General features: G+C 43.3%; 1 protein-coding gene across 1 annotated transcript in view; it reads left to right on the forward strand.

Annotated features, from left to right (window-relative positions):
* Nucleotides 1–8905, forward strand: part of CCDC170 (coiled-coil domain containing 170) — a 78192-nt gene extending 69287 nt beyond the window's left edge. The window contains exons 10-12 of the mRNA XM_081093674.1: nucleotides 2886–3128; nucleotides 4271–4507; nucleotides 6747–8905. Of these exons, the coding sequence (XP_080949800.1) occupies nucleotides 2886–3128; nucleotides 4271–4507; nucleotides 6747–6932 (666 nt within the window). The 3' untranslated portion in view covers nucleotides 6933–8905. The remainder of the gene's footprint in view (nucleotides 1–2885; nucleotides 3129–4270; nucleotides 4508–6746) is intronic.
* The last annotated feature ends 1683 nt before the right edge of the window (nucleotides 8906–10588 follow it).

The following is a 10588-nucleotide window of genomic DNA, read 5'->3' on the forward strand; positions in this document are numbered from 1 at the left end:
ACCCAAAGTAACAGTGGCTTAAACAAGTAGAAGTGTTTTGTTTTTCTTCTGTTGCATGAATTCCTGGAAGTAGGCAGCTTAGGGCTAGTGTGACAGCTCAGCTCTGTGAAGTTTTGACCAGATGGAACCCAGCTCATTTAAGCTCATTAGTCACCCATCCCTAGGGTGGTCCTTATCCTCATGGTTAAAAATACTTTTTAGAAATATTATATCTGTGTTCCAGCAAGGAAGTTGGAGAAGGAAGGGAGGCAGGAGAGGATGCAAAAGAGCAGACATGAGCTGTCTTAAAGGAGGTTCCCAGAAATTGCTCCATGAGCTTGTGTTTATGTCCCATGGAATATGTTCTGATGGTTAAAGCTAGCTGCAAGGGAGGCTTGAAACAGTAACCTTTACTCTGGCTAGCCATTTACCTAGCTGAAAAATGTACTGTTTCTATAACTATAGGAGAGGAAAATTGGGGAACAGTTAGCAGTCTCTGCCTTTGTAAAAGCTCTATTAGACTAGAAAGTAGAGAGAAGAGATTTTCATTCACTCAAAGGGAGAGTTAGAAACAGTTTAGACTAAATAAATGAATGCATGAAGAGGATAAAAATATAATTATTAGTTATGTAATTATTGGCATTGGGGAAGGAAAAAGGAAAACACAAATGTATCCTTATAATAGTTCTTAGGAGAAAATTCTGTGGTAGAGTTACAGTGTGCAGGCCATGTAATGAGTCCCATCTGGGTTCCCAATTTGGCTCCACCAAGCTCTGTGACCTTGGGAAATTACATTCCTCTCTTCCTCTCCTAATACTGAAGATGGGGATGACACCTCCTTCAGGAGGTTTACATTTTTAATAAATAACATTTTGAACTCTTGGCTCATAGAAGATGCTTTATTTACATTTGACCTCCTCTCCATGTACTGTATCTTTGGGAATATTTTAAAAAGAAAGGAGACAACCCCTGTTACCATCAGAGACATTAAATGGAGCTACAATTTTTTCTGAAGTTTCCCTCAGATAACTGAATTTTTTGTCAATATCTAATACCATTTTTTCTTAAGTCTTGTGTAATTATTAAAATTACGCGTGCACAGAACTTGCTAGTGTAAATTTGCAGTAGAGTGGACTTCAACATGAAGAAGCTCCGGGAAGGGAGGTTAGTTAGAGAAATATTGGAAGGGCCGTGTTACAGAGGGTTCCGTGCAGGGACATTGCTGTCACCGTTAGGCAAGATACTCAAGCCCACATTCCCGTTAGTTCTTCACACCTCTAAACACTTAATAAATGCAGTCAGTAATGGGGGAAAACGTGTCCCAGCTGGTTTGGCTCAGTGGGTAGAGCCTGCGGCCCAAAGGGTCCCCGGTTCAATTCCTGTTAAGGACATGTACTGGCCCAGGCCCTGGTAGGGGCTCATGCAGGAGGCAACCAATCAATGTGTTTCTCTCACATTGATATTTCTCTCTGTCTTTCCCTCTCTCTTCCACTCTTTCTAAAAATCAATGGAAAAATATCCTCAGGTGAGGACTAAAAAAAAAAATTAGGAAAAATATGACGTCCTCAGCTCTAACATTCTATAATTCTACACGATTCTCATTCCTAATTTTTGTAACAGATGAAAGAGGTTTCTGTACTTAATAGTCCACTCACTAATTGTGACATGTGAAGCCCACAAGGTTTTTTTTCTCCTCTTAGAGCCCACAATCTTTTTCTAAAAACCACTATAATTTCCTTCATCAAGTTTAATTGTCAATGATAAGTGCTGTTTCAGGACCTGCTTGATTTGTGGATGGTATAGGCCAGGCATGTAATAAAGACACTGATGAACTCAAACTTCCTTGAAGTCCCTTTTATTTCTAAGATTTTAAATATATAAACAAAACTTTAAAAAATGTTTCCTGCCCTAACCGGTTTGGCTCAGTGGATAGAGCATTGGCCTGCAGACTCAAGGGTCCCAGGTTCGATTCCAGTCAAGGGCATGTACCTTGGTTGCAAGCACATCCCCAGTCGGGGGTGTGCAGGAGGCAGCTGGTCGATGTTTCTCTCTCATCGATGTTTCTAACTCTCTATCCCTCTCCCTTCCTCTCTGTAAAAAATCAATAAAATATATTAAAAAAATTTTTTCCCTGGTATCACTTATTCTAAACAATGTTTCTTGGTATCACTTACTTTAAAAATATATGAACTTTAAAGCAAGCTAGACTACTCACATACTGAGGGATGGAGATGAGTCAGTCTAGGGTTTTGGTGCTAATTTGCACCCTGTCTTCTTTCAGGAAAGACCAGGGCAAGTAGAGTTGCTGTGGGGTGTTGGAGAGGATTTTGTCTCTTTGTTTTACTATATTCTGCCCTTGATAAGCCCATTTTAGTTGTTTTTTAAAAAAATATATGTTAGTGATTTCAGAGAGGAAGGGAGAGGGAGAGGGAGATAGAAACATCAGTGATGAGAGAGGATCATTGATTGGCTGCCTCCTGCACGCCCCACACCGGGGATCGAGCCCGCAACCCAAGCATGTGCCCTGAATAGGAACCAGACCATGACCTCCTTGTTCATAGGTTGATGCTCAACCACTGAGCCGCACCAGCTGGGCTCATTTCCATTGTCTTAACAGCAATTTTACATTTTATTAGATGAACATTATGTTGGAGGGAGTCAGGTGTTGAGAGCCTATTTCTCTGTGCATTTTCTCTGGCTGTTCAATCTCATACTTTGCAGCTACAAAATTAATTCTTTAAAAGATAGAAATAAAAATACAATCAGGAGAAGGAATCTAGTACCATTTTTTAAAATGATTTAGCCATGAGGCTTACTGAAGTGTGGACAAAGATCAACATTATCTGAGTAATTGATTTATGTTTATTGGCTGTTCAATGCAAAACTTCCTGTTTGTGTCAAACCAGCTCAAGACCCAGAAAGACAGACTGGAGAGCAAAGAGCTGCACTTGAACCTCCTCCGGCAGAAGCTAGCGCAGCTGGAGGAGGAGAGGCGGCTGCGGGCGGGCCTGGCCGTGGAGAGGGACGAGGCCAGCGCCGCCGCACGGAAGCTACAGAAGCAGGTGGAGAGGCTGCAGAAGGACCTGGGCGCGTGCCGGGAAGCCAACACGGAGCTCAAAGCCAAACTGGCCGACACCCATGAGCTTAAGGCAAGTGCTCGGCCTCGCTCCCGTGCTGCTTTGTGCTGGTCACCATACACGCTTCTGCGGAAGAGTGCCGGCCTCCTCGCGGACGCGCCCGAAAAAAGAGGAAACCTTCCGCTGATTTTCTAGAGTTGTGGGGAAAGTGCAAAAATTACACAAGTCAGCATATTAGCTCAGGTTAGTGGCTCTTTCATATTCGAAATAGAGCTGTAGTTGCTGTGGGAAAAGCCGCTCAAACAGGGTGATGTTAAGTCCAGAAAATAAAAACACGTCTTTAAAGTGAGGGCGACTATGATTTTAGGGATCATGTAGGGTTTCATGATGTAGGAATTTGCGTGGGAAGAAATGAGAAGAGCCAGGCAGGTGCCGGTGTGCAATGTTGGTCTCTGGGAGTTGAGCTGTATCAGGTAGCGAGGAGGGTAGATAGATCGGGGCGACGTTCTGCCTGGATTTGAGGTGTCCGATTTCCAGTGAATACAGAGAAGAAGGGAATTAAAACTTGAAAGAATTTGGTCCAGAGATTTCGATGGCATGAGTATGTAACTTCATGTGCACAGATCATATTTTAAATGTTATTACTTGCACGCCACCAATATGGATGACCGCGATGTCCTGGCTCCTTGCAGGCAAGTGCGCCTCACTGGTAAAGTCTGAAGACATTTCCCCAGAAAAGCGCTGCTGTAGATCTTCCTCACAGCAGAGATGCAGCTTGCCCAGGGCATGGGAGGCGGGGCCTCCTTGTGGTAAAACACTCCCAGAGCAGACATTGTGCTCTTCCCAAAGCGTCCAATCCAGGCGTGAGCCATTGGGAGGGGCAAAAAGGGCCAGTTGCTTTTGCCCAGGGAGCTCATGGAATCTGCACATAAGAACCAGCAGGCCTCATTTTAATATTCAACTCCAGAATCACGCTACCTCCCATTTTATCTCATTAATTTTCCAAATAATGGTACTCTGATAGGTTGTTTAAAAACGATAACTGTCTTAAGACATGTTCATCCTGCACATATGTTTGACAAAGTTTATATAAAGATTTCATTCTTACCCATAGAAAAATTATGAGTTCAGTGAATTCCATTGACCTATGACTTATTTATGCAGTTTTTCTAAGTAAATACACAAGAGAGATCAGCATTCTCTTGTCTTCTTAGATTAAAACTCTGGAGCAGACCAAAGCCATTGAAGACCTCAGTAAATCCAGAGACAAACTGGAGAAGATGAAGGAGAAGGCTGAGAAGAAGCTCATGTCCGTCAGGTCGGAACTGGACACTACTGAGCACGAGGCCCAGGAGGACAAGGAGAGGGCCAGGAACACGATAGAAGTGGTGACCAGCGAATTGAAGACGCTAAGGAAATCTCTGGAGGAAGCAGAAAAGAGAGAAAAGCAGGTGGGTAGACACCTGGTGATGAAACCTTCCTACTTAGGAAAGATAGGACAATTCCAAAGCTTGATTATTGCTCACACATTTCTTCATAAACAATTTACTGAACATTCTTTTTAAAAAAAATATTTTTATTGATTTCAGAGAGGAAGGGAAAGGGAGAGAGAGAGATAGAGACATTAATGATAAGAATCATTGATTGGTTGCCTCCTGCATGCCCCACACTGGAGACTGAACCCACAATCCGGGCATGTGCCCTGATGGGAATTGAACTGTGACCTCTGGTTCATAGGTTGATGCTCAACCACTGAGCCATGCCAGCCAGGCAATTTACAGAACTTTCTATATCACTTCAATGTCTCTGCCTGCCATCTAGCATCTTTTTTTTTTGGCATTAAAAGAACCATTATGGCCCTGACCGGTTTGGCTCAGTGGATAGGGCGTCAGCCTGCGGACTCAAGGGTCCCAGGTTCGATTCCGGTCAAGGGCATGTACCTTGGTTGCGGGCACATCCCCAGTGGGGAGTGTGCAGGAGGCAGCTGATCGATGTTTCTCTCTCATCGATGTTTCTAACTCACTATCCCTCTCCCTTCCTCTCTGTAAAAAATCAATAATCAATAAAATATATTAAAAAAAAGAACCATTATGATTTATTCCACTAAGAAAAATAATTCCTATTTTCATGGCACAGATTGTAGGAAAGAAAAAGACATTCTTATCAAAGCAACGGAAAGCCTGTGAAAAGCCAGGTTCTGGTTATGGGGAGGTTTTTATGATGCTCGCTGATTGCTTCTGGAGGTTGCATCCCACATCTTCTGATGGTCACCAGGGCTTCAGCCTCGGAAGGTCAGGATAAACCTCATCTCCATAGAGATCAGCTGCAGGAAATAGTCCCAAATCTCCAATGGTGGCACCCAGACTTGAAGGCCAACCAAACCCAGATGTAAACCATAAAGCAGGTCTTATTTGCTCGCCAGTTCAAGGAGGAGAGTGTTATCTGGTGAGCACATCAAGAGGTCAGGCAGGAAGAAGCATGTACCGGGCAGCCTGACCCCCGATGCTTTGGCTTTCATCTCACTCTCTGGTGCTCCAGGGGCTCAGAGTGGACTCTGATCCTAGGATATTTTTCTCTCTGGCTGCCTCTGCTCTGGCTCATGTGTCAGTCAGGGTTGAGGAAGGCCAAATGACGCGTGAGCGTTCTCCGAGTCAAACCACTCCAGAATTAAGAGCTTTGGCCATATTTGAAAGGATGGAGAACTTCAAGGAAACCTTTTCATCAGGGAGACAAGGCTGGAGAAAGCGTTATGTTTCCCAAGTTGGACTCAGCGTAGGGAGAAGGCTGGGCAGCGAACTAGCATAGGGTGGGAATGTTTGGAAGGCAGATCTGCATGTAATATCTGTCTTCAGGGTAGATCACACTTCTCCTAAGATGGAAGGCACCTCTAGTGAGGCGTCGCCCAGCTGTCCCTGATTTATCTGCTTCTGCTTCAGCCTGGGATCACCAACCAGCCTGTGAGAATTGGAAGTGTGAGGCACATTTCCACCATTGTCTCCAGTCCTCCCCCTCCCCGCCTCTGTGTGTGTGTGTGTGTGTGTGTGTGTGTGTGTGTGTGAGATGGACTACTAGGGGTTCCCAGAGAGTCCAGTGTTATGGTGGTGATCTGTCTGATGTGATTTGAGTATCATTTAGAAGCCCTTCTGTTGTCATGAGCTCATAACTTTCTTGCCATTTGTTCTTCCTTTAGTTTGAGAGGTTCATTGCCAGTAGCATTCTAGAGCATAAGGACTTATGACCACTGGCACGACCACTCTATCATTTGTAAAGCGCCTCCTAGTATGCAGAACACATACACAGCCATCGTTTCATTTGGTTCCAGAACAGCCCCGGGAGATAGGTCTGTAGTTATTCCTACCGTGGAAGTGAGAAATGAAATCTTAGGTCAGAGTCTTGTTCATGGTTGCTTAATTGGGATTCTTGACTTGGTAGCCAATACCACATGAATTGGCTCATCAGAAAAGTGGTTATGAAATTGCTGAAGGTTGGTACCTGAAAGGACTTCAGAGGTAATTTAGTAGGCTAGCCTTCTTATTTTATAAATGAGAGAACTAAGGTTAATGAGAGTAAGTCACTTACCTGCCTCATGCACACCTGGATTTTCCATGTTTTTTGTTGTTGTTGCATTTGGCTCAGCAGTAGTTGACACATTTGCTGTCTCAGTTACTGTGTTTCTGTTTGATATTCCAGCTGGTGGACTTTAGGGAGGTGGTTTCCCAGATGCTGGGCTTGAACATGACCAGCCTTGCTCTTCCTGACTATGAAATCATCAAATGTCTTGAAAGACTGATCCATTCCCATCAGCATCACTTTGTCACCTGTGCTGGCCTCAAAGATGTGACTACCAGGCAAGACAGGCACCTGCAAAGCCACTGAAAACTTCTTCATTGAACACTGGATCTCTTGAGGAGCTAAGGCATGGGACACAATGCTCAATTGAACAAATTCTCCAAACCTTTGAAATTTGACCAGTAGGTGAATATTCTATACCTTGGTGATAGAGTGAGAATCCATCATTGACAACAAAGAATCTCAAAGGTAGATAAATGTTCGCCACTAAAAACACCTGGTATTTCATTTGTTGGCACTTTGGGACCCAGAAGAATTCCGCTAGATTGCATATCTAGAACAAAAAACTGTCAGTAGAGAATTACTACTTATGGGGTATCTCTTATGACTCAGGGGCTTTAATACCCAACTTAATTCTCATAACCACCACACAGAGAAGCTTTAATGTTTTTATTTTACAACCTCTCTGGGGCTCTGAGAGGGTGTCACCTACCCAAGATTGCAGTTGGTTGGTGACAGAACCGGGAGGGACTCTACGTTGACTCAAAAACCGTGTCTTCTCTGCTACTCCACCATCCTCCAGTTTCTCCTGGCTCCCTGTGTTTTGGTGACAATTGCCTGCATATAGTCAAGACTTGCAGTCCAGAAGTAATTAAGGTTTATGAGTGTAATCCATATGATTTCTTTAAAAAAGAAATGTACCTACTTATTTGGATAAAACATGCATAGTCTGAGGTCCTCTAAGAAACCTATGTATTTTCAAATGTTGCTGCCAGATTGCATTAGGTGGTAATTTTTTAATGTTTGAACAGGGCTGATCTCAGGACTTTCCAAATGGAGCCGTTAACATGAAGCCGATAAGATGAAGACAGCCTACACAGTTTTATTTACCAATATATAAAACACAGTCATAGCGAGCGTTCTTTTTCAGAATCCAGATTTTATTATGAATAGCTCTTACTTTCTGCCTTCTTTTTAAATTTCTATTTCACAGAAATTTTTCAGGAATTTATATATATTTTTAATTTCGAAGAGAAAAACATGTTACTCTGGGTGATTATCATATTCCTGCCACATCAATTTTTTTTTTCAGTCCTTGAGAAAAGCATTGGTGTCTAATTAAAGGAGAGAGAAAAGTAGATTACAGCCAAATATTAAGAGAAAATGAAAAGTCTAGCTCAGGTGGCATGGCTCAGTGGTTGAACATTGATCCATGAACCAGGAGGTCATGGTTCAATTCCCGGTCAGGGCACATGCCCAGGTTTTGGACTCGATCCCCAGTGTGGGGCATGCCGGTGGCAGCCGATCAATGACTCTCATCATTGGTGTTTCTATCTCTCTCCCCCTCTTCCTTCTCCTCTGAAATTAATTTAAAAATATATTTAAAAAGTCTAGATGAGAGGAAATGAGCTTGATACTTGCAGGCTGGACGACAGGCCACACAGAGGAGAGTGACCAAGGATGGCCACAGGGGCGGGTCGCTCTGCCGGCTTCTTCTTCGTGAACAAGGACAGTATGAAGTAGTGTTTCAGTGAGTAAACACGCCTGCCCAGCCCTGTGCGGACAGGAGCCAAGTGTGCAGCAGGCAGGAGGGGCGGCCTCGGTTTCCCCGGGGAAGGCCTACGGTCTCTGGAGCCCCCCACGTGTAGTCCAGTTGCGTGGCTGCTGCTGTGGCCCCACACTCAGCCGCAGTGGGGACGGCGGCTGCACCTCTGGGTGCCTGGAGGATGGGGATGCTGAGAGGCCCTGCGTGGCCCAGACCACAGGAAGCAGTCACGGTGGTGGTGGTAGGGGCGAGGGTGGGAACATTGATTTTGTACATTCTCCAAATGAAGTCTTTAATAAACTTTTTATTTTCTCTGTCAATTTATTTCTACACTATTCAAAAAATACATCTAACAACATCACTTTAAAGACATACGCTGTTATAATACTGTTTTCCCACGTTTGACTTATCATTACTTATATAGCATGTCTCCAAAACATGTATACACACTTCAACAGCTGATAGCTTAATTTTGAAAATGAAATGCATTTTAATAAACATGGCCTTTATAATTAGTCAAAGTGTGTGTATATGTTTTTGGGGGACACCTTATATTTCTATATTTCTATGAGGCTCAGAATGGTCCATCATTACTAGTACTGCACTTTCTCCTTATAATACACAATTCATTCCATTTATCTGGATATATATTTATATAACATTCCCAATATATGACTCAAACATATATACAATAGTCTTTAACACATACATAAAAATTAAAAATGTCTGAACATAACCCTTACAGATTTCTGATAGAAAGCATACCATCATATGGGATAAGAAAATACCTTCTGTCTGTGTATATAATCCACGCGCGCATTAACTATCTGTTCTTTGGACAAATCCAGAATCGCTTTAATAAAGCCATGTCTTCCTGGTTAAATTGCCTGTTGGCTGTTGGCTTTGCCTTGGTGCATCTGTCCTAGCATTGGCAGCCAGCTTCACATTCTTGTGTCAGACTGTGTTCTTCCATAATACTCATATATATTTTATGTTGTCCAATAAAATGCATTAGGTTGATGTGACTTTTCTAAATAGAGTTGTAAAATATTTAACACAAAGTCTTCTACCAAATACACTTGAGCGATAATTGCTACTGAGGCCATTATTCTGGTCATTGTTGAGACATTTAAATAATTGCATGAAGTATCTCAGGGAGAAAAGTTAACCTGATTTATCTGAATTTCAGTTTTACCTCATAGTCTGTCTCATAGATGAACAGCGAGTGATTCAAGGTCAAGGTGTGGTGGGCTTAAAAGCTGTTAAAGAACGTGTGCATTATTGACATGGCAATAATACTTATGACTTAGAAACAGAAACGAATTTTCCTTGGGGAAGCATTTCATGGTCACACAACACAACCTTTGACCAGGAAGGCTCTTTCTATTTTATTCACATTTTTGCACATCCCACTTTTCATCAGCAAGAGGGGTCTGCATGCTTCTCTTTTCCCTACACAGCCTCCATATGGTTATTCCTTTGCCTTATCTTTATTATTATTATTTTTTCTTTTTGTTCTTTTGTTGTTACTTTGCCTTATCTTCAGTTTCTTGGCCTTCTCAGCTCTTGTACCTTTCTGTGCTTTTGTTTCAGCCACTCACACCCTTGACTGCAGTTTACAGAAATCCAATTTAGACTAGCTTAAGCCAAAGAGAGAATTGGGGGGTGGGGTGGGGGAGAGTCATTTGAAAGATGCAGGGGTAGACTAGGCTCAGCATGGCTAGATCCAGGGATTTAGAATTCTCGGGATTCTTTTTGCTTCTGTCCATCTTCCACCTCTGCCTGGTCGGCTTGTCTTTGTACGTTGGTCTCACTTTCTCCTTCTGCAGAGGGGCCCTCCGTGCTGCCAGGAAAGATGCTCACAAGCAGCTACAGGGTCTTTCCAGCTCAGGAGCTGAGAAAAAGAGAGACTCTCTGCCTCCAACATCCATGGGAGAAATCTCATAAAAGAGTCTGATCTCTCCTTAGTCATGTAGCCACCCCTGGACCACGCACTGTAGGTAGCCAGGGGATGAACGCACTGGTCTGCATCCCAGGCCAACCCTCGCAGTGAGGGGGGGTGGGGGTGGGGCGAGGCCCTGGGATGAGCTGTTCACCCAGAAACGCACATAATGACAGACAGAAAGTTCCCCAAAGCAAGAGAAGCTGGGCAGACCCACAGTCTGCATCTGTGACAGATGGTTAAATTCGGGATTAT

The sequence above is a fragment of the Myotis nattereri genome (assembly GCF_964212035.1).
Source record: "Myotis nattereri genome assembly, chromosome: 6".
NCBI lineage: Eukaryota > Metazoa > Chordata > Mammalia > Chiroptera > Vespertilionidae > Myotis > Myotis nattereri.